At 37.4% G+C, this 24,089-nt stretch overlaps 1 protein-coding gene across 5 annotated transcripts in view; it reads right to left on the bottom strand.

Annotated features, from left to right (window-relative positions):
- Positions 1-24,089, bottom strand: part of Dmd (dystrophin) — a 1,999,854-nt gene that overhangs the window by 87,440 nt on the left and 1,888,325 nt on the right. For all 5 annotated transcript variants that reach the window (XM_090326714.1, XM_090326711.1, XM_090326710.1 and 2 more), the window contains 3 exons: positions 13,702-13,903; positions 11,012-11,097; positions 7,628-7,785 (listed from right to left, as the gene is read on the bottom strand). In XM_090326714.1, coding sequence (XP_090182840.1) covers positions 7,628-7,785; positions 11,012-11,097; positions 13,702-13,903 — 446 coding nt within the window. The remainder of the gene's footprint in view (positions 1-7,627; positions 7,786-11,011; positions 11,098-13,701; positions 13,904-24,089) is intronic.

Below are 24,089 nucleotides of genomic sequence, written 5' to 3' on the forward strand. Positions count from 1 at the left end.
CTATCACAAAGAACAACATCGCCCCATTTGTAAGGAAATGGAAAGACTTAGAAAGAAAAATTTTATGTGAAGTAAGCCAGACTCAAAGGAACATAGGCTCAATGGTTTCCCTCATTTGTCATAATCAGTAGAAACCTTGGGTTCTCCTAGCAGAGATATACAATAGAGCAAAACCTAGAAACATAAGGTCATATAGTATGATGCTAAATGAAAGGATCTCTAGGATATAGAAACAAAAACCATATAATGAGCGATTGTTGTTCTTAATGTACTATGTTTTCTCTCATCTTTTTGCTGTCATTGGTTATCTCATATTGTTACAGTATTTAACCTTGTTATCTGATTGTACATATGCTTATTGGGTTATTTAAAATCTGATAGGGAAGGGGGGAAAACAAGATGACGGGTGGGGGTGGGGGGAGGGAAATGGGGATCAAGACATGAGAAAGGGTATCAATGTTGGTGAGGTAATGCACCTTCTATCTGGTGAATATAATGTAACCCTTCTATTAATTACAATAAAAATATATGGGAAAAAGTGTGTGTGTGTGTGTGTGTGTGTGTGGTGAAGGGAGTTCATTTATGACATCATTTTACAACATAAAATCAGACATTAACATATTGACACTTAGTTCAGTACATATCTGAATTGGTTAAAGGCATGACAGTATAATTGCATGGTATAGAACATATTCATTCTGTCTCCAGGACTTCATTTTCTCATCTGAAAAAGGAAATATGTGGATAAATCCAAAGGCTCCCTTGGGCCGTTTATGTGACTGACTGGCAGGGCAAGTTTGGCCTTACTGAACTTACAAAGAGCGATCTACTCTCCTCACAGTACTGGTTCCATGAGCCATGAAGAAAAACTACCCACATTGCTTGACCAACATTTATTGAAACTGTATTTCTAAAGTACATTTGAAAATTTTCTTCTACTTCAGCCTTCCTATGATTTGTTGTAATTCTTGGTCCTTATTAACAAAGTTTCGACCTGTGCCAAGGAGACCTAGTGTATCACCTATTCCTTCTTGTAAAGTTTCCAGTGTGCTGGCTTTTACCTCAAGGTCTTTGATCCATTTGCAGTTAATTCTAGTGCAGGGTGACAAAGAAGGATCCAACTTTAGTTTTCTGCAGGTGCTTAACCAGTTCTGCCAGCACCACTTGTTGAAGAGGCTATCTTTCTTCCATTCTATTTTTTTTGGCTCCCTTGTCAAAGATTAGGTGGCCATAGGTCTGTGGGTTAATATCTGGGTCCTCAGTTCTTTTCCATTGGTCTTCAGGCCTGCTCTTGTGCCAGTACAAAGCTGTTTTGATAATTATAGCTCTGTAATAGAGTCTAAAGTTTGGTATTGAAATTCCTCCTGCGCTGTTCTTTCTGCTAAGAAGTGTTTTTGCTATACAGGGTCTTTTACTATTCCATATGAAATTTTGGATTGCCTCTGCTATGTCTTTAAAGACTGACATTGGGATATTGATGGGTATTGTGTTGAATTTGTAGATAGCCCTTGGCAAGATTGTCATTTTCATGACAGTGATTCTTCCAATCCAGGAGCATGGGAGGTTTTTCCATTTCCTCAGTTCTGCTTTAATTTCCTTTTTTCAGGGTTTTAAAGTTTTCATCAAAAAGGTCCTTTACATTCTTAGTTAAGCTAATTCCTCGGTAATTTATTTTCTTTGAGGCTATTGCAAAAGGAGTTGCTTTCCTGATTGTTGCCTCATTCCTCTCACTGTTGGCATAGAGGAAGGCAGTTGATATTTTAGGGTTAATTTTATACCCTGCTACCTTTCCAAAGATTTGAATCAGCTCAAGGAGCTTGGGAGAGGACATAGCTAGTAAATTAATTAGGAAGCCTACAGAATGGGAGAAGGTCTTCACCAACCATACAATGGGCTATGGCCTCATAGCTAAAATATAACAACACCACAAAAAATTGAATTACTCCAAAACTAATGTCCAAAAAAACCAACCATTCCATTAAAATATGGGCCAAACGGGGGTAGGTGGTGGATGGGGGGGAGGGTAATGGGTACCAAGACATGTGAAAGGGTATCAATGTATGTGAATTAATGCACCTTGTATCTGGCAAATATCATGTAACCCTTTTATTAATTACAGTAAAAAAAAAAAGAAGAAAAAAATATGGGCCAAAGACTTAAAGAGCATCTTCTCTGAAGAAGAAATAAAAATGGCTTATAGACACATGAAGAAGTGCTCAACATCTCTGGTCATAAAAGAAATGCAAATCAAAACCACTCTAAGATTCCACCTCACTCCAGTTAGAATGGCCAGGATCAAGAAACCTATAACAACAGATGCTGGAGGGGATTTGGCCAGGAGGGATCACTACTACCCGGTTGGTGGGAGTATAAACTTGTTCAACCACTATGGAAAGCAGTATGGCGATTCCTCAAAAGACTAAACATAGAGCTCCCCTATGACCCAGCAATTCCACTACTTGGCATTTGCCCATACTAAATCCACTAGCACAACGATGTTCATTGCAGCACTATTTACCATAGCAAAGATATGAAACCAACCCAGATCCCCCTCAGATTATGAGTGGATCAGCAAGATGTGGTATTTGTTCACAATGGAATTCTATGCTGCTGTCAGAAAGAACGACATCGCCCCATTTGTTAGGAAATGGAAAGACAGAAAAAATCATATTAAGTGAAGTAACCCAGACTCAAAGGAACATAGGCTCAATGGTTTCCCTCCTGTCATAATCAGTAGAAACCTTGGGCTCTCATAGCAGAGATTTGCAATAGAGCAAAACCTAGATACATAAGGCCATATAGTATGATACTACATGAAAGAACCTCCAGGTTATAGAAACAGAAGCCATATAATGAGTGATTGTTGTCCTAAATGTACTATGTTATCTCTCATCTCTTTTGCTGTCCCTTGGTTATCTCATATTATTACAGTATCTCACTTTGTTATCTGATATATTGGATATATTTGTATTTGGTTATTTGAAATTGGATAGGGAAGGGGGAAAACAAGATGAGGGGTGGGGGTTGGGGGAGGGAAACTGGGACCAAGACATGAGAAAGGGTATCAATGTATGTGAAGTAATGCACCTTCTATCTGGTGAATATAATCTAACCCTTCTATTAATTACAATAACAATATATGAAAAAAAATTTCTTCTACCATTACCAAAATGAATGTATTACTCAGTGCATATATTGACAGCATTATGCCACTGCTCATGCTGTTGCTTCATTCATTTATTTATTTATTTATTTATTTATTTATTTATTGCCAGTCATGGGCTTAAGCTCAGGACCTGAGCACTGTCCTTGGATTTTTCTTAAGGCTAGAGCTCTACCACTTGAGCCATAGCACCACTTCTGGCTTTTTTCTATGTATGTGGTACCAAGGAATTGAACCCAGGTCTTCGTGCATGCTAGGCAAGCACTCTACCATTAGGCCAAACTCCCGGCCCCTTCTTTCCTTCCTTCCTTCCTTTCTCTTTCTTTTCTTTCTTTCTTTGTTTTTACTTTCTGTGTGTGTGTGTGTGTGTGTGTGTGTGTGTGTGTGTGTGTGCGCGCGCGCGCGCGTGCAGGTAAAGCTTGAACTCAGGGCCCGGGTGCTATACCTGACCTATGTTTTTTCTTTTTTTTTTTTTTTGCTTAAGATTAATGCTCTAGCACTTGAGCCACAACTCCACTGTGTCTTTTTGATGGTTAACTGGAGATAAGAGTCTCATAGACTTTCCTGTCTGGCTTGGTTTTGAACTGTAATCCTCAGATCCCAGAGTCCTAAGTAACTGGGATTATAGGCATGAGCCACCCAGTTCCTTTTCTTTTGGAAGTGGTAATTGGGGAGGGATATGGACTGTGAGAACTTTTATCTGCCGGAGAGCATAGCCCATCAAAACACACCTCTCTTCCTGCCCTTGTCAGAATCAGACGCTTCAGTACTTCTGTGACTGTACCAAGTTGAAAAAAGTTTTTCAGGCGTTGAGGAGAAACAGAGGAAGTAAAAAGTCTATTGTGTGAGGTCCACTTGTGAGATAAATGAGTGTATGAATGTATTTGTAAGAAAAGTACTGCACCCTTTCTTGGGGCTGGTAGAAAAAAAGCTGCCTTTGAGTCAGTATGTTCCCTTCTCAAGGTCTTACACTTCAAATAGAGGGCAGAGGGCATTTTCACCTCTGTTATCTTTGCCTACAGCAAACATTGTATTTTCATGCCCATTGCACAATGAAAAATGCAAGGTGACTGTCAGAGCACCTGGCTGAGGAAAAGCAAACTAGGGCCAGGACATGCATTCTAAAGCAAGCATTCACAAGCCAGCCATTCAATCAGACTGCAAATCACTACAGGTGGAGAGGCTCCCTGAATCTAAGTAATGGAAGCCCCATTTGATGCTACTTCCAACTTAATTCTGTTTTCCCCGACTCCTATTCTCTGTCATATATTCCTTGTTTTGCTAAGGCATCTATTACTGGACCCAGGTCCCAGGCTGGGAAGCAGAAGTGACAGAAAGTATTTGAGGAGGCCAAGGTGAATTATGAATAAAAACTGAGAGAAGTTAAAGGCAAAGATAAATAGTTCAAATACCACCACATTCAACATCTGCCTAATTCTATTTTTCTCAAAGAATTGGTAAGGAAAAATATGCAAGAATTCATGTGGACACATGCAATGTTTTGAAAGTAACAATGGTAATGACACTAATTTATAATCATCATAAATGGTTTCATGACAGTGGGAGTAATACTTCAAAGTAGATTGTTATGAAACAAGATTGGTGAAGGTCTGAGGGCTAAATAGAAACTAGGACTTTTACTTAGTAGGTGATGGAAAGAACTGGAGATGTTTAATGATGGTGTCATATGGCAAGTAACATAAACTAGTAACAGGGCAGTAAGAGCAAAGAAAAGGGCAGGAAGACTGGTGTGGAGGCCTCCTAGGTAAATAGTGCAATGATGTGAGCATGTGATATGTGCACCAGAAATCAGTGTAAAGTGTCAATGGCAAGGAATCAACTTGAACATGCTTCTTTTTCTTAACAAAAAAATGGCCATTTATGATTCTTTTCTAGTTATAAATATTCAAAGAAGCAAAATCAGAAAATATAAATCAGTAGAAAGAAAAGAAAACATCTCTTAATACTGTTCATCTCTTAACCAACTTCTCAGTATCTCACAACACATTTCCCAGAGATGGGAAGAATTTGATAAATATGTGAGATGGACTGGGTTTAAAGCTAATATGGAAAATAATATTGCTCTTACAGAGACAAGGAAGTATTAAAGCAGGAGATATAGAGTAAGGGAAGATGAGACATCTTTGGTAGGGAAAGGTGAAATACAGTTATTTCCTTTTCTGTCCCCTTTCCTGATAAGCAAATACAAGGACAGAAGCTGAAGTGGTAGTGGCTGCCTAACACATCACTACAGTAGAGTCAGAGGTCACAAAAGTTCCAAGCCAGCTGTGAACCCAGCCCAGTGTCCTCTGAAGCTGAGATCATCAGTGAATAAAGATGGCTTTCAACAGTTTTATGGTCTGACTCTTACCCTGGAAGATACAACACACACATATGTGTATATACATATACACTTATGCATGAACCTGTGTGCATGTTTTGCAAGTATAACTTTAGCTACAACTTGACTAAAGGAAAAAAAAAAGATTAGGAAAAAAAATCTCACGTAACTGCAAGTTGTATAATGAGATATAAAAGGCACAATTTGTCAGTTATTTGTGGCCATTAATACATATATAATATGACAGTTGCTCATGATCACATGCTGGAGTAGAAACATTTATATAACAACATGTAAGAAAATACACACAGCTAGATACTGGTGGCTCACACCTGTAATCCTAGCTGCTCAGGAGGCTGAGATCAGAGGATCAAGGTTCAAAAGCGGCCTTGGCAGAAAAGTCAGCAATGCTGCCATTCCAAAACAACTGGAAAGAAAAGCCATGCTGGAGGCCTAGTGCAAGCAATGGAGAACCAGTCATAAACAAATAATTTAACTGGGCATAAGACGCAGTTCAAATCCAGCTATACATTACTCACACTTCAGAAGGTTGTATATGAGGTGAAAGTGCACTTTTTTCTCTACATCTATTTCATATTTACAGATAATTTGCCATTATTTTGGCAAAATAATACGAGTAGTATACATCCCTGTGTATAAGTGGGCTTATTTCATGTGCATTTATTGAAACTATACAAATTAACCACTAAGTAAATGGACTACACTAAACCATGTAAATACGCACACAGTTGTACCTAGAAAACCTCCTATGTTTTCATTCTGTTTGAGGTAAAGATTCAGGTCTAGGGGCCAGAAGTGTAGCTTAGTTCTAGAGTGCTGGCCTAGCATGCACAAAGCCCTGGTTTTGATTCCTCAATAGCACATAAACGGGAATAGCTGGTAATGGTGCTGTGGCTCAAGTAACACAGTGCTAGCCTTGAGCAAGAGGTGTCCAAGGGCAGTACCCAGGCCCTGAGTTCAAGCTCCAGGACTGGCAAAAAGGGATTCAGGTCTAATATAGTCAAGTGCATAGCTACTTCCATTTCTGCAAATCTTGCCATTATAAATGGGATTAGACATCACTGAGGAACTTTATAAAAGAAATAAATCTCTTAGCATTTAAATAAACATGAAAATGCTGGGAATAATGTGGTCCTGAAAATATCTTACTTTTTTTAGGGCAAGCAGCATTACAATCAGAAGCAATTTTTAAAATAAAAACCATCTGGTAAAATGTATCAAAACCCATGAAAATATCTATGTCCTTTAGACTGGTCTTCATATGCATAGAAAATTTATCCAAAGCTTCATAGAAAAGATCTAAAGCAGAAAGATGTTCACTGGAGCATTACCTACCTTACTAAAAAAATAGGAACAACCTAAATGGCTATCAGTGGGAGTGTTCAGGCATTGGAAAGCAGATGGTATGGAATAGAAAGGACACAGAAAAAGCAATGGAATAAGACAAGCAAGGTGTTGGGATTTGAATATAAACACCCTGACCCCCACAAACTAATTTGTTAAAACTTAGTCTCCAGCTGGTAGTGCTAGTTTAAAAGGTCCTGGGAATATTAGAAGACAAGCCTAACTGGAGATGGAGGAGATGTGCTGCTCTCTTCCTATATTCCTCTCCACAACATGTCTGCCATGAAGAAACTCTTTGATCAGACATTTCCATTCACATGATGGTTCTGTCCAAGTGTATGGTAACAAGTAACCATGGACTGAAACCCCTGACACAATGAGCTAAAATACCATAGAACAAAACAAGTTAATTCCTCCCTTCAGTTGTTCTCACAGGTATTTTGTCACAGTGACAAGCAAATAACTACTGTAAGTGTAGTGCATTGAACTAGTAAAGCTGTCAAGCCAATACAGATCTCAAGATTTTATTATTATGACTTTGGGGCAAACTGGGAGTTTTTCTCAGTGGTTAGAGAACTTGCTTGGGACCTTCAGTTCCATCTTTAGCAATGTCCCTCTCTGCTACACACACATACAAACACAAATACCAAGACTGGGAATGTAAAGCAAAAGTGTTCAGTGGTAGAACACTTGCTTAGCATAGGAAAGACCCTGGTTTTGGTACCATTGGGTTAAAAGAAGAAAGGTAAATAACTTACAAATTGGAAACAGCTCCTGACACTTGGTTCAATATTACTCCCCCCAAAGGATGCAACTTCACCCAGCTGTCTTGGGATTTGGATAGAATCATGCAGAAGGAGGCCCAGTCTGCGCTGGTCACAAAATCCTGTTGAACTTGCCACTTGCTTGAAAAGGTCTGCCAAAGGAATATAAAATTGCAAGGATCAAATGACAGTAAGCGAAACCTAAGTTCCAAGTCAATTCGAGTACCATTTCTCAGGAAATCAGCATTCCCACTGAGGACTTATCTCTAAGTTATGCTAATCTGGATATATTTTTATAGACTATGTATCATCACTGTGTATATATAAAGTGTGATGACTTTTAAATAAACTACAAGCCTGTAGGAAATGCAAGTTTACATGTAATGTTAACACTTGAATTTTTCTAAGGCAGAAATATTCTTTTGGGAAATAATATATACTCAAAGATATAAACACACACACAATATAAACATGACTATAAAAGTTGTAACATTAAGAGCCACACAACTAGCCAAAACACCATTCCTTGTGAGCAGAGATTTAAAACTGTAGCAAAATTGGGACTTCTTTAGGGAGTCATTGGATCACACAGCTTCTAATCCATCATGCATGTGCTCACTCAGGATGTTTTTCTTATTTATATATTTATCTTCTATCATTTTATCCTATGATTGATAGAATATGCTTGTCCTGGGGCTGAGAATGTGGCTTAGTATTAGAATGCTTGTCTAGCATGCATGAAGCCCTGGAGTTGATTTCTCAGTACCACATAAACAAAAAAAGGTGGAAATGGTGCTGTGGCTCCAGTGGTAGAGTGCTAGCCTTGTATAATAATAGCTCAGGGACAGAACCTAGGCCCTGATTTCAAGCCCCAAGACTGGCCAAAAGAAAAAAAAGAATATGCTATTATGCTATCCTTTCAGTTGTTTGTTTCATTGTTTGATATAGTCTAGCTATGTAGCCTAAGCTGGTCTGGAACTCCTACTTAGCTTCCCAAGTGCTGAGATTACAGGTGTGCACCACCACACTTAGGTGTGTATCATTACACACTTACCTCATATTCACTTGGAAGGTGCCATAAAAACATATATCCAATAAATCCTTTTGTATCCATGAACACACTTTAAATGTTAAGAACTTAATTGTTTTAACAGGATTTTAACATAGCAATAAGAAATTGCAACCATGGTTGGGAGTTTAGCCTAGTGGTAGAGTGATTGCCTAGCATGCATGAAGACCTGGGTTGGATTCCTCAGTACCAGATACACAGAAAAAAGCTGGAAGTGGCACTTTGGCTCAAATGGCAGAGTGCTAGCCTGTCCAAGGACAGTGCCTGGGCCCTGAGTTCAAGCTCCAGGACTGGCAAAAAAAAAAGAAAGAAAACTGCAACCACAGTACACATTTTTACCTCCAAAACACGTTTGTTTGTTTTTTTAATTTATGAAGTGTTTCCAAATATCTAATTTCCCCCCTTCCCCCCTTTTTGTCTACATTGATTTCTTGTTGCGGTAATATATAGAGGGGTTACAGTTACCTTTGCCAGGTTACATTGAATTTTTAAATACAATTTTTTTCTTTTTTTTCTTTTTACCAATCCTGGGGCTTGAACTCAGGACCTGGACACTGTCTCTTCTTTTGCTCAAGGTTAATGCTCTACCAGTTGAGTCACAGTGCCACTTCCAGCTTTTTCTATTTATGTGGTACTGAGGAATCAAACTCAGGGCTTCATGCATGCTAGGCAAGCACTCTACCACTATGCCACATTCCCAGCCCTAAATACAATTTTGTTGTTATTATTAAGGTGTTGTATAGCCAAATTACCATTCCATAAGTGAGGTAATAAATACAATTCTTTTTGGAAAATGTCACCCAGTATTGAGTTTTGAACTCAGGGCCTCATACTTGATAGGCAGATAATCTACAGTGGAATTATACCCTTATCTCATTTTTGGTTATTTTTCAGATAACGTCTGTGTGTTTTTGCCAGGGCTAGCCCAGACCTCAATCCTCCTACCCATGCTTCCCAATAGGTATGATTACAGACAAAAAAGACATGAACTAATCTGCCCATCCCTTACCTATCTTGCTTTGATATTGCTATTTTTGTTTTGCCAATTTCAAAATATGTTACCCCTTAGTAATTGCCTGAAATACCTCAAAAGTCTAACACTGTAAAAAATAAAAAGTATGAGTTAATTTACAATACGATGGTACTATGCTACTAATATGGCTGGATCAGAAATAAACTTTTAGGAAGCTGAGGCAGAGGACTGCTTGAGCTTTGGACTTTCAGATCTATCTGGGCAACATGGCAGGACCCCAGATTTTTAAAAAACTTAACTTCTAAAACATACCTATTTAAGAAAGGGGAACTCATAGAAATATTTAAAAGTTAACCAAAGCTGTTTGTTTTCTTTGTTTTGTGGGGAAGGAGTTAGTTCTAAGGATAAAAAAATTCAAGCCCAAACTCCATAAAAGTAAGAGTTTAAATGGTTTGTGTGCTCTTTGGCTTATTCTTGAGGAGAAATGAGTGCTAGGACTCAGAATGGCTTTGGGGGAATTTAATCTCTTTTGTCTCTTGCTTGCCCTTATGCTCAGCATACCTCCTCATCTCTGTGTGTGGCAAAGCCTTAGGGGACAAGGAAAAGACAAGATGGGCTGGATTTATTTAATGTTCCTCCTGAAAAGATTTCTTATGATCATTTAAAGAACAAAAATATGTAGAGACTTTACAGTGGGAATGGATGGCAATTGATCCAAGCCATCTGCCCTACTCTTCTAGTATTTGTCTTTTATTATGATTTATATTTTGGTATACAGAAGAACCAAATAGCTAACCAAAAGGAAATTCTTTAGGGCAATGTGTACCCTTTTAGACTAGCAAGCAACTCATCTCTCCAATAATACGATGTTAGTCACGTCAAGGAATTGGATGTTTCAATGGAACTTGCAGTAAGATGATTATAAAATAAACAATGTTCCTTGAGCATGAATGCCAGATAGTATTCTTTAAAGAAGAATCCAAAGATGAGGCAAATACAGGGATTAAACCTCCACGTTTATTTTTCTGACATACACAAAGGGGTTGGCAAATCAGACTTTATCCCCTAGAAACATGTGTCTTATTCTGACACAGTCAATGTAATGTAAAATAATACTCGGACTGGAGACGCTAATCCTCATTTTCGATTTAAATACCTGCAATTTAATGTGTGACAGGAACAGCACAAACCAAATTTTATGACACTTTAAAAGCAGTTCTACATTTTAACACGCAAAACGTGCTGTCAAACAAGAACAGTGTGTCATTACCTGTCTAGAACTAGGGTAATTAGGCAACATCAATAAAAGAATACAGAGTTAATATACATGACTTACATCTGTACTTGTCTTCCAAATGTGCTTTACACAGAGAAATGATGCCAGTTTTAAAAGACAGGACACGGATCCTCCCCGTTCGTCCCCTGTTAGGTAGAGTCAAAACAGAAAACAATTACATTCTACTACAGGCTAAAAACATCTAGGGACAAAATAAGCAGCCTGGACATGGGAAGTGAATGAACCATTGTTTACTAGACTGGTACAAACTTTTTCAAATATATTGATCTATTTGGCTCATAACTTCAAATGCAATGGAAATTTGAACTAAATTAAATCAATATTGACCAAATATATAATTATTTAGGCAGTATGGGGGCTTGAACCAAAGGCCTTATGTGTCCTAAGCAGGCATTTAACCACTTGAGCTATATCCACAGTCCTCTGTTTTGGTTATAGAAACCCCCAAATTACTAACAACTAACTGTTCTGCTCTCTTAACCCACTCACAGATGTTCATCAAATTCCCCTCATCAAGAATATTAATTGGAACTAGAAAGAAGTGTGGCTCAAGTGGTAGAGTGCCAGCTGTGAGCAGAAAAGTTCATCCTGAGTGCAAGACCCTGAGTTCAAGCTCCAGTATTTGTTGGTGCACGTGTGCCCATGCACATGTGCACAAGCATAAGCCACAAAATATAAAATATAAACATTTATATCCCAAAAGCTCATGGCACACTATTAGAGAAATTCAAATATATGCTCCAAAAGAGAAATTTATAAGTAACCTGTTACTATATCAATGTTCTAATATATAGAAAGCTGAAATAAACATTTTTATAACAAATTTACTAGCAAGCTTATTTTACCAATGGGGAAAAACAAGAAAGAAAATGTTTCCAATTTGTAGAAAAATGTCTTTCACTAATTTTCCAGTTTTTTATCTTATTATAGGAATCAATTCTATCTTAGATTATGGTATTTTGGGTGAACAATAGGTTCCAGTTCCACCAGTAAAATTTACTAAATCCTAAGCCAGGCACTGGTGTCTCTCACCTATAAGTTTAGCTTTTCAACAAGCTAGATCTTAGCTTTGGTCAGAAAAAAATATGTGAGAACTTTGCCTCCAGTTAACCAGCAAAGCCAGAAGTAGAAGTGTGGGTAAAATGGTAGAGCTCCAGCCTTCAGTGGAGAAAGACAAGTGAGACAGCACAAGCCCACGTGGCAAAAGGGGAGGGAGGTCACTTGTGGCTCACACAGGTAATCCTATCTACTCAGGGGGCTGAGATCTGAGGATCATGATTCAAAGCCAGTCTGGACAAGAAAGTGTGCATAACTCTTATCTCCAATTAACCACCAGAAAACCAAAAGTGGAGTTGTGGTTCACAGTGGTAGAGCTCTAGCTTTGAGCAAAAAGAACTCAGGGATATCACCAAGCCCTGGATTCAAGCCCCATGCTTGACCAAAAAAGAAAATCTAAAGCAAACAAAACAAAATGAAACAAAAAATAACCCTCATACAACACTATGTTCTTTGGTTAAAGAAAGATCCTGCAACCTAATCCATTAAAAAAGCTGCCATTATAAGATCTTCTTATCTATCTTCCTCAAATAACCCAGGTCTTCATGGAGCTAAAATACTTTTTTTTGGTCAGGCAGATAGAATGGAAATTATATACTCAAATTCCTTTCCCATGTCATCTGCAAAGAAAGTGGTGTCAAAATATATCTGAGGGTAGACCTGAATACAAATCCTTTCCCAAACAAATGTAAATGCAATCCAAAATTAAAAATCTAATAAGTTCTAAGATTTGATAGATAATTATCATGAATTCAATAACCAGGTGGTCCTGAAACTTAAAAAGCAATGCCTTATCAAAATAACAAAGAAAAAATATAAATGTTAATGAAGGAGGGGACAGAAGTCTACAACAAAGGAAAAAGGCAAAGTAGATATTCAATTACTTTCAGTAAAATCTTCCCAGATTTCCAATGGGAATATGTTCTCATTGATGTGTGAAATGAGGCATGTAATAATTTTGAGGTCTAAGAAGAATTTAGTGAAAATCAACACCAATTCCATTGGCTTCCTTCCTCAATTGTGTTCATTAAGCTCAAGACAAAAATTAGAACTGGATCTATCTCCTGTGTGCAATCCAAAGGAAATAAGCAACTGCTCTCAGAAAGAAAAGACAAACTGAAGTGCCAAACTGAAACTTTGCACAACCCTATTAAAACACAAAACCACAAAACAATCTTTGTTGGTTTGAAGAGATTTATTTGCTGCAATAAGGGCTTATTTTCATTTGTTTGGCTCATCAGTTCATTCTCTCCTGTGAAATTCTCTCAGGTATCTGCTAAGACCATTCTAATCTGGTGACAGGTGTGCCAGCCTCTCCTGGAGCACAGTCACTCCTGCCAATGAGAGAGACCACTCCAAAGTGGATGGAGAAATTCCAAAATATACAGGTGAGTGAATGAAAGAACCATGGATATCCACTGACTACTCATTCTACTATTTGAAAAATGAGTATGTCAGGGTTTTTGTTTTCAAATTTGAGAATGTTCTAGTTCTTACTTCCTCGCTTATGGAAATAATTTTCAAATCATGTAAATACACAAATGATTTATCACCTAAACAACTGGACCAGAGCTTCAGAGGCCCTATTGTAATGCTAATTACAATGTATCCATTCTGTAAGTTAGACTCATTGTGATATAACAATCACACACACACACTCCTGTTGTACTTACGTATCATAAACATTTAGCAGCCAGTTAAGACACATATCCACGCAGAGAGGGACATTGACCAAATTGTTGTGCTCTTGCTCTAGGCGATCATAAATAGTAGTCAAACAATTAATGATCTGTAAGATATCCATGGGCTGATCATTTTGCTTGAGGTTGTGCTGGTCCAACGCATCACATGCAGCTGATAGGCTCAGGAGATCCACTGTAGAAACACAAAAAAATATCACACATGACTCAAAACCTAAAATCTCCCTTTCCCTTCCGGATTCCTGGTTATCTCAAACTCTTTAGGAATACACCAATGAGAACTCCACCATCTTTCTTTTCTTTTCATTTTCTTTTTTTTTTTGTTCTAGTACTAGGGCTTGAACTCAGGGCCTTAAGCTCTTGATTGCCTTTTTCACTCAAGGCTGCTTCCATACCACCTGAGATATATTTTCTCCATTTTCACCTTTATGCTGTAACTGAACTAGAGATAAAAGCTGTATCTGCCTAGGCTGTCGTTAGGCCACGATCTTCAGATCTCAGCCTCCTAAGTAGCTAGAAGGCTATCCAGAACCCAGCACTCTATACTCTCATAAAGGCCTTTGGTTTTTTTTCTGCTCTCAACTCTATGCTAGTGCATTTGGCCAGTATTCAAGATCAAGTATGGTTCTCAAGTCTCAATGACAATAGGTAAAGATGTGGGCAGAGATGATTCTCTTCCATGGAACACTGGGTGTATGTGAGAGTTAAGGGGAATACTATCTGGTCTATGTGAATGGAGATATTCTCACTTGAAAAAGAAAGAAAATCTTATAGTAGATCTTGAAAGTGATCCTGACAACACTTTCTTGTATTAGAATTAGAAGAGGTCAGTTAGATTAATCTGTATGCTTAGGGTTGTATAAACTCAATTTCTGGCTGGGTATTTATAGTCACTGATTGTTTCTATCCTTAAAATAGCAGAGACCTCGGCATCTCTCTGCTGCTTTAATAGGTGAAAAAAATCAACGTCTAAAATTTTCTGCAGGGAAACAGAAGAAATGCATACTCTATTCAATATCCAGGCTTCAGACTCATTCATTTATGCTTTCACCTTTCAAGCTGTATTTTAAAAACGTACTTTTCAAGCTCTCAAAGAACCTACTAAAGCTGGGGGAAGGGTGGATTCCCTTGGGTTGAGTCCCTTGATCTCAGATAGGATTTAATCTTATGCTAAAAGATAAAATTCAGCCAAAGTGAAACTTCAACCTTGCCTAACCTCAGCAAATCACAAACTTGATATTCCCAAGTGACATGAAAAGATGCATTTCTCTAAAGCAAATTTATTAGCCAAATTGGAAATGCAACAACATTGCTTTTATGTGCTTTTAAACACCTAAGCTCTGGTTGGCATGCTCAGTCCTTTGAGACAAAGAATCAATGATAATTAAGTACCTCTCTCTTCCGCAATTAGGGGGAAGTGGGGCTACAATTATAAATACAACTTCAAATAAACAAAAGTCATTCCAGTCAGTAAATAGCTTTCCCAATAATAAAGAATGCCCATTTAAAGTTATAATGCGTTTTGCTAGTGACATGTGACAAGTTCTAATTAAATCCTAAGGGAAAAAAAACATGCAAATACATTAGCTAACATCTATGTAGGTTAGTGCCTATTATAGCACACATTTCCCTCCTCTTTTTCAATGGTGGAGTAGCCATAGCGGCATAAAGGAGTTCTTGGTGGTGGAAGCAAAAGGGAAGGAGGGATTTTTGTCTCCTCTTCCCTTTCTCTCAATAAAATTGTGTTCCCACTGAGCAGTTTCTCCATGATATCCGAAACTATCATCCAATTTATGGGAAGAAAGTTTCTAATATCTGCCTGTCTGCCTAAATGCATTGCTAGGGATGGAACCACCCAGGCTCTTGAATATGATAGACAAACAGTATACCATTGAATTGAACACACAGCCTCTTTTGTTTTACAATATAATTATGTGCTCCTTAATGAAGGGAACATATTCTGAGGGGAAAAATGTCAGAGGTGATTTTCATCATTGTGTGGATATCTCAAAGTGTATTTACACAAATGATGATAGCTATACCATTACTAAGTGGTAAAATCTGATGGGAACAGTATCCTGTCTGTTATTGGCCCAAACACTCTTATACAGTGCAGGACCTGTAATCTAAAGAAATAGTCTGTTTTTCACAGAAGCTGAGATTGTTAAACTGGCAGATCGAAAGACTGATGTGAGAAGCAGGTGGTAAAATGAAGAATAAAATAATATTAGTGTAAATAGGTGGGTTGGATGCTATAAGGAGAAGGTTGATTAGGGACTGCATGGGAGACTGGAGGGGGGACAGGGATAAATGATCGCAACTTCTGTTCTCTCTTCTGTGTGCCTCACTTGTAATTCCAAGTACAAGTCACGAGGATATTTAGAAATACAGCACACTAATTATATTATTGGAAGAGAGGGATAGATTTTTTCCATGTACCAACATTCCCATCATTTGTAAAAATAACATATGGAAGGAAATTATGGGTACTTTGAACTTTTTCTATTATTTTCTTTTGGCTACTTTGCTTTGAATCATAGATATATTGTTTTAGATTCAAGTATATAAGAACAAGTGAGAATTTTTTAAACTTAACTTGTTTTCTGGCAAGTCTAATATACCCATGTGATGGAAACAAAGCAAAATTGCATGCATTTCATTTTATTGGGACTACTCCTATCTCTACACACATGAATGGACAACACACAGAACAGAAATTTTGGAGTACAAACAGCTCCAGAGAGGAACAAGTCAATTGCTCTGACATAACAGGAGGAGGAAAAGACACAGGAGAGAGATACTGTGCAGTATACTCCACTAAAACTGGATGCACTTAAACACAGCAACTATTCATCACTGACGACTGAAAAACTCATTTCTCAAGACAAATATATCACAGGGAATTGTGCTTTCATGGAACAATTTTTAAAAGGCATCTATTTAGTTATATATAGTGTATACTATATGCCTGACAAGATTTGAGAGGAGCAATAGGTATAATTTAATTGTGACACTGTTCAACATGAACATATGAAGGAATTTGTGTTAAATATTTTGCACTGAAACTTTCCTGTTCAACTTTCCTGGAAGCTTCGTCATGCAACCAGTAGACAGTTTTGAGAGACTATTCTTTTGCCTCAGCTAGGAATTTACACTTAAAATATATGTAACTCATATTCTATGTGTGCATATGCATGTGTGTATATATTCACTAATTGATATTTTATACATATATAATCTTTAAGTATATGTCTTTCTCCCTCTCTCAATATATATAGACATAATCTTTAAGTAGTTGTGCAAGGGGTTGCCATTTAATATGTCAGTTTGTAAGTACAATGTATGTTGATTGGTATCACTCTTTTCATCACTCTCCCCCAGTAAAGGATCTATTTTTTTCTTTCTTTCTTCTTCTTATTGTTTGCTAGTCCTGGGGCTTGAATTCAGGGCCTGGGCACTGTCCTTGGACACTTTCTGCTCTAAACTAATGCTCTGCCACTGAGCCACAGTGCCACTTCTGGCTTTTTCTGTGTATGTGGTACCAAAGATTTGAACCCAGGGCTTCGTGCATGCTAGGGGAGCACTCTACCACTTAGCTACACTTCTGGCCTGGGATCTATATTTTTAAAGCTATATTAAAAATTAAGTATTGACATGTGTTCTTGTTTTCTCAAATGTTTGTTATTCTTGTATTTGGTAGAATTGGGATTTGAACTCGAGTCATACACTTGCTAAGCACAAGAATTCCATTAATGTTTCCTGAGATGCTGCTTGTGTCTACTGTCCTCTCACCCTTTAGATTTACTCAAGATTTCAAATAATATGCTGAGAAAGATGGTTTGGGTTTTTTGTTTTCGTTTGACTTTTACATCATCACAAACTTTTAGAACTAGAAAGCACTTTTAAAATAATTTTGCAATTGAGAACCTGACCAAAGTATCAGAGACTTGCTGTGGATATTATGGCCTAATACCTAGGCTTTCTGCTATCCCACAGAGGTATATAAAGAAAAGTAGGTAAGCTGGCTGGTAGTGGCTCACACCTGTATTTCTAGCTACTAAGGAGGCTGAGACTTGAAAGACTATGGTTTGAAGCCAGCCTGGGCGGAAAAGTCCATAAGACTCTATCTTCAATTAACAGCAAAAAACCTAACTAGGCGTGGCTCAAGTGGTAGAGTGCCAATAGTGAGCAAACAAGTAAAGAGAGCTCAAGGACCTGAGTTCAAGATTTGATACCACCAAAAGAAAAAAGAAAGTAGATGCAGAAGTTGTCATTCATCAGAGACCAGGAAAGTTGATTAATGGTAAAAAAAAAAGCCAGTATAAGTTAGATACTCTGTCAATATTTGGTAGTGATCAAAGAACTGCTGTGTATCTGCTGAATTATCCTGTCCAGGAAGCAAAAGGTAGTTGTGATAAGAAGATTATTAATGAGATCAGACCATTCTCTGGGCAGCTTTTACTTAAAGATGAAAGGTTTTCCAAACAAATCTTTGCATTTAAAAAAAGTCAAGATGGGGGGGGGAGGGAAACGGGGACCATGTCATGAGAAAGGGTATCAATGTTTGTGAAGTAATGCACCTTCTATCTGGTGAATATAATGTAATACTTCTATTAATTACAATAAAAAAGAAGAAGAAAGTCAATGCATAGAGGGTTTACAGTTACATTCACCAGAAGTCAGTGCACTACATTATAATAAAAAATTACATTTACCATGAAATGAAAGTGAAGTTTTTCATGGCATAGCATGCCCCTTGGGGAAAGTGTTTCTGGAGCTGTGCCGTTCCATTCTGCTCCCCAAATTTGGCCTCTTTTTACAAAAAGTCAATGCATTTGTGGTGGCTCTACCTGCTCTTGTCAGGGTTAATTCCAAAGGGTCTGAAGCTGACATGAAAACTTTTGCTCAAATGTCTATACAGCATAGTGGTCAAAACAATGAGGTGATTTACAATATTGACTATAACCATAGCTTATAGGTTATTACCACTGTTGATTGTTAGCAGTAACAATGTGGTATTGATGAGACCCACAAATACCATGGGCATTGGGACTGGCTACATAGGAAAAGTATGCTGAGGTTGCCCTATCTTGATATGGGAAACCTTAGCTGATACTTTAATTTGTGCTCTTTGGTTTCCAAGGTGTTTTGTGCTAACACAAGTGGTTCTTTAGCCAAAACACAAAATGCATCAAAATATGGGTATTATACACAGAAGGCAATTGGATCCTACACCTAGCCTCTAGGAAGGTGATAGAGCCTGTGGCTGTGATGAAACCATGAAACCATGGTTTCAGTGTAGTTGGAATGTTGTATCCTGTTCCTGAAACGAACTGTGGATACCTAAGCATTGGTATTTAGGCTCTACAAATCATTAGCAAGTGAATTGTCTAACTTCCACTACTATTGTAGTTAACAACAGAAATGTAAATAGCAACTAACTTGTTCTTTGCATTACTGAGAAAGAAAACAATTATTCTAATAAAAGGGATGAAAATGAAAGGCTGATACTGGCCGCCCAAAGCTATCCTTGGTTTGAAGTAGCACAGGCTTTGATGTTGGTTATTGATAATACAACTTCCTAATAGAATCTGGGAATGATACAACCTGAATGTAAGAAGACAACAAAATGGACTAGAAAGGAGCTGCAAACTGATGGTAAGGCTATTAAAAATGTAATCCCTTGGTTGTGCTAGTAGAAGTTGAAGAACAGACTTTCCTTCACTTGAGATTCACCCTCTCTGGCCTGTAGGTGGAGTTCCAGCCACAGGAACCTGAGCAACTATCAGTTAGACAAATGGTGTATGTACTTGGGAGACCAGTTAGGATTAAAAAGATTATAAAGATTGAACTGGGAAGTTTATAAGTGTTCCTTGCTTTGCTACAATTTTCCTTTATCAATGCAAGACCTAGTCATTCCCAGACTGGACTAAAATTTCAATATTCCCAAACAAGGAATTATGTGTCCCATTTTACTACCAAATATAGAACCCAACGGCCATACTTGATGTGTGTTATGGAAAGGATTTGGATTAAAATTAATTGTAGAGAAAGAAAAATGAGAATAATATTGCTAAGAAGGTAGACATCAAGTAGGGGTCAAAGGTGAAATTTAACAAAATGTTGGTGTCTATAAAAGCAAAGTATTCAAAGGACTCTGCTTATACTTGCTCTCCCTAAAGAAGCAAGGAGTGAGACAATTGGCCAATCTATGGAGCACAATGAATGAAGAGATGGGGATTTATAATGGTGACAGATTCCATGAAGCAATAATAAAGTGGTTATGCCTTTGGTTTTTTGTTGCATAGGATATAAGTTAATAAGCAACTGTGCTGGCATGTATTCCACAGGAATAACTACCTAGTCAAATATGGAGAACAGTGATTTATAATAATCTCAAATGAATATGGTGGCCACTAATTAAAGATTTAAGATTAGATATATGGTAGCAGGTTTGTGTGTTCTCAATCTCCTCTATTATAATATTTTAAGTAAAAAATTGCATTCTGCCCCAATACTATGCACAAAAGTAATCCCTAAGTGTGTGGAAGATGAACATCTGAATCATTGAGAGAGAACTAAATTTAGTTTCTTCATATTGAAATGCCAGATGTTTGATGTGGATGATAGTGGAAATTTCTGCAGCATCCCTGAACTATAGTTCATTTAGGAGTAACTACTTTTCATATGACTTTATCTTGAAAACCAAGATCACTGTGTCTCAAATTCATTTCCAAATAAGCTTGAGAAACAGTAACTACATGTGTGGTAGATGAGGAGCATTGGATCGAGTGAAAGAAAACAAAGATAGTAAAATCAAAATCTGAGCAAGACCTTTTAGTACAAGACCAACATTTTTCAGGTATCCACTTGCAGAAGGTAGGATAAAACAGGCAAACTGACTGGAATAACTAGAAAATGAAATCCGTGATTACTGCAAGATGGAACATACAAGGTGCTTTCTCTTCCAATTCATGATCATGACTGAGAATCAACCATTTTTTTTCTTCCTGTGCACATCATGGCCATTGAGGATATTGGAAATGACTACAATATTTCCCCTGGAAGAGAGGTGGGTTTTACTCTAAGAGCTCCATCGTGGAGGCACCAATATCTGTCAATCAACATAAACTGAAAAAGTTAGTTTATGTCCTCAAGATGTGTCTTCAAGATGATTTTAATTCTGAAATACGACACATGACTTCTAATCTATATGAAAAATAAGGGGTAGGGTAGAGCTCAGGGACAGCGTCCAGGCCGAGAGTTCAAGCCCCATGACTTACCAAAAAAAAAAAGAAAAATACTAGATGATGTAGGGTAAAATTTGATTTTTGTAGGGGATATACAATATAATAACACTGCCTCTGGAGACTCCTTGTTGTGAGGCAGCTTATGGCTGCAGGACAGTGCATATCATTGTGGGTCCTTGTGTTCCTGTTAGTCTTCATTAACAATAAAATTCTATTTAATGCCTATTTTAGCCAGGGTACTGTGTGTCCAGGAAGGAAGGCATTATGTTTTTACTTGCTTTGTTGTAGCAACAGTAAGTTCAGAAGTCTGAGTTTTTTAGTTTTTGGTGTCAGTACTGGTGCTTGAACTCAAGGTCCTGAAGTTCTGGATTGACTTGCTTGATTGGCTTGTGCTTTACTACTTGAGCTATGTCTCCAACTCAGCTTTTTTGCTGGTTAACTGGAGATAGAATCTTGCAGGTTTTTTTTTTCCCCCAAAGCTGGCTTTGAAATGCAGTCTTGCAGTTTTCAGCCTCTTGAATAGCCTAGCATTACAGGTGTGAGCCAACAGCACTAAGCTAGTTCTGAAGTTTTGATTTCATTAAGAAATCTCCAGGCTATACCAAATGTCTATAATGTGTGATTATATTGATGAACAGAAGCCAATTTTTTGTTTTAAGTAAAATATTCATCATATTTATAAAATAGAATAGATTAACTTCATGTCCTCATTTCTCTCTAATATCCCCACAGTAGTAAATTAATTTGATTTTAAGTGTATTTGAACTCTTAAATGTTGGCTATATTTTGGATTTTAGAAGCCATACATTTATGGAATGTCATTAGAACCACACAAAGAGAAAGGAAGCCTTAGGTGATCTTTATAACTTTCACTTGAGTATCAGTAGCATGATCCAACTTATAAAGTCTTCTCACCAAGAATTTTTCTTTGTCTTTCTTTTCTATCAAGCTTAATTTTCATTCATAATGTGTTCAAAGGTACTATGGAGTCATGTACATTAAATACTACATTGCACAGCAAACACACAAATATTCATTAAACATTAGAAATTGGGGATGCTAAAGGACAATGGTGTTGCTTTTGACTTAGGTAGCAAATTCTTGTCGTGAAAAATTGTGTATATGATTTTCTACAATATTAGAAGTTTGTTAAGAAAGTAAAACAAAACTAAGATCACATGTTTAAGGGTACAGTACATATTTTCTAAAACATCTATAATTCAAACTCTTCACTGGCATCATAAAATCTCTGAGATCATTAATAACCATTAATGTAATAGTTAGTAGAAACAGATATCAGTAGGAAAAGGTAGCCATGACAAATTTTATTTGACTGTACCACAAACAGCCCTTTTTCATGACTTTGCAGGCACTAGAAATAACAACACTAGAAAATAAGCCTAAGCAAATACAAAATTAAAAGGAAATTCTCAAAATACCTATTGAAAAATTACGAAGTAATTGGACCACACAGGTTTTCAGTAATAAAAAGAATTGGCAGAATGTTTTACTTTATATATTCTTACTACTCACCATACTCTTAATTCTTGAGAATGTAGTGCCTAATTTAGATAAATACATCCTTATTTTGCTACCCTTGAATTTCTTTCAACTATGGGAAAAGTTATACTCCAAAAAGAAATGCTGAGAATTTCAAATCTGCTGAAAAGGAAACATTTAAAGAAATCACTCTACATTCAGAGCTTGACTTAATCCTAAAGCTTTCCCTTTGAATGGCCAGCATTTTTTACATCTAATTCCCCCATTTTCTCAATATTTATCAGAAATTTTAACACAAGATGAAATGGCAGACAAGAAAATACATAAGTGAACAGAATTCTTTTTGAACAGGAAAATTAAACAACACCCAAATCAAGGGTTACAAGAAACAATATGGAAAAGCAGTTATAATCACAAGACATTGTAAACCTTTCCATGTAGTCTATTTCTGAGCATTTTCATGACATAACATGGAACAGCTAGGGATCTCTTCTAAACTTTTAGTGCTTTCTAAGAATATTCTTTTTTTCATATATTTTTATTGTAACTAATAGAAGGGTTACATTATATTCAACAGACAGAAGGTGCATTACTTCACAAACATTGACACTCATGTCTTGGTCCCCATTTCCCTCCACCCACCCCCACCCCACATCTTGTTTTCCCCCCTTCCCTACCCTATTTCAAATAACCAATAAACATATATAAAATATAACAGATAACAAGGTAAGATACTGTAACAATATGAGAACCAAGGGACAGCAAAAGAGATGAGAGATAACATAGTACATTAAGGACAACAATCACTCATTATATGGCTTTTGTTGCTATACCTTCTAAGAATATTCTATAGCACTTTTATTTTTTCAGTCCAGGGCTTGAACTCAGAACCTGGGCACTGTCCTTGGGCTTTCTCAAGGCTACTGCTGTACCCACTTGAGCCACAGCACCACTTCTGTTTTTTTCTATGTATGTGGTAGCAAGGAATCCAACCCAGAGCTTTGTGCATGCTAAGCACTCTACCACTAGGCCAGATTCCCGGCTGTATATCACTTTTGAACAATCATTTCCTAATTGCCCCTTTATCAAAACAAAGCACTACCTCTGGGATGGGAAATGGTCAAGAGAAGAAAAACAGCAGACTCTCCATCCAGCCCCCTGACTCCACCTCCACTCCCAAATGCTTTGTGCTGGCTTTGGTATATTAACTGGTCCCTAAGGAAATCTTAGGCACAGGGAGCCTTTTATAAACCACTTAAACTTGGCAGCTATATACGTGAGAAATGATAACTTCAGGCAATAATCTCTTAAGCATATGGGAGCCTCCACTGACTTTCATACATTCTTTCCATGAAAATAGATTGAGCACTGTTCTGTGCCTTGTTTTGTGTTAAGCATTGGATACACCGATAAGATGAAAGAGCTCTTCTTTCAAACAATCTCACTTCTAGGATGTTTCCATCTCAGTGTAAGAACCACATATCAGAGGTTCCTTGACTACCTTACTATCTTCTTCTGCAGAGCTCATAGTTGAACTCTTTCATTACTGAAGACATGGTGGCCAAGGCTCATGGACCTTCTTTCTTCCTCAGTTTTGGCCCCAACTTTGGG

This window comes from Megascapheus bottae, chromosome X (genome assembly GCF_031878675.1).
Source record: "Megascapheus bottae isolate mThoBot1 chromosome X, mThoBot2.hap1, whole genome shotgun sequence".
In the NCBI taxonomy this organism is placed as follows: domain Eukaryota; kingdom Metazoa; phylum Chordata; class Mammalia; order Rodentia; family Geomyidae; genus Megascapheus; species Megascapheus bottae.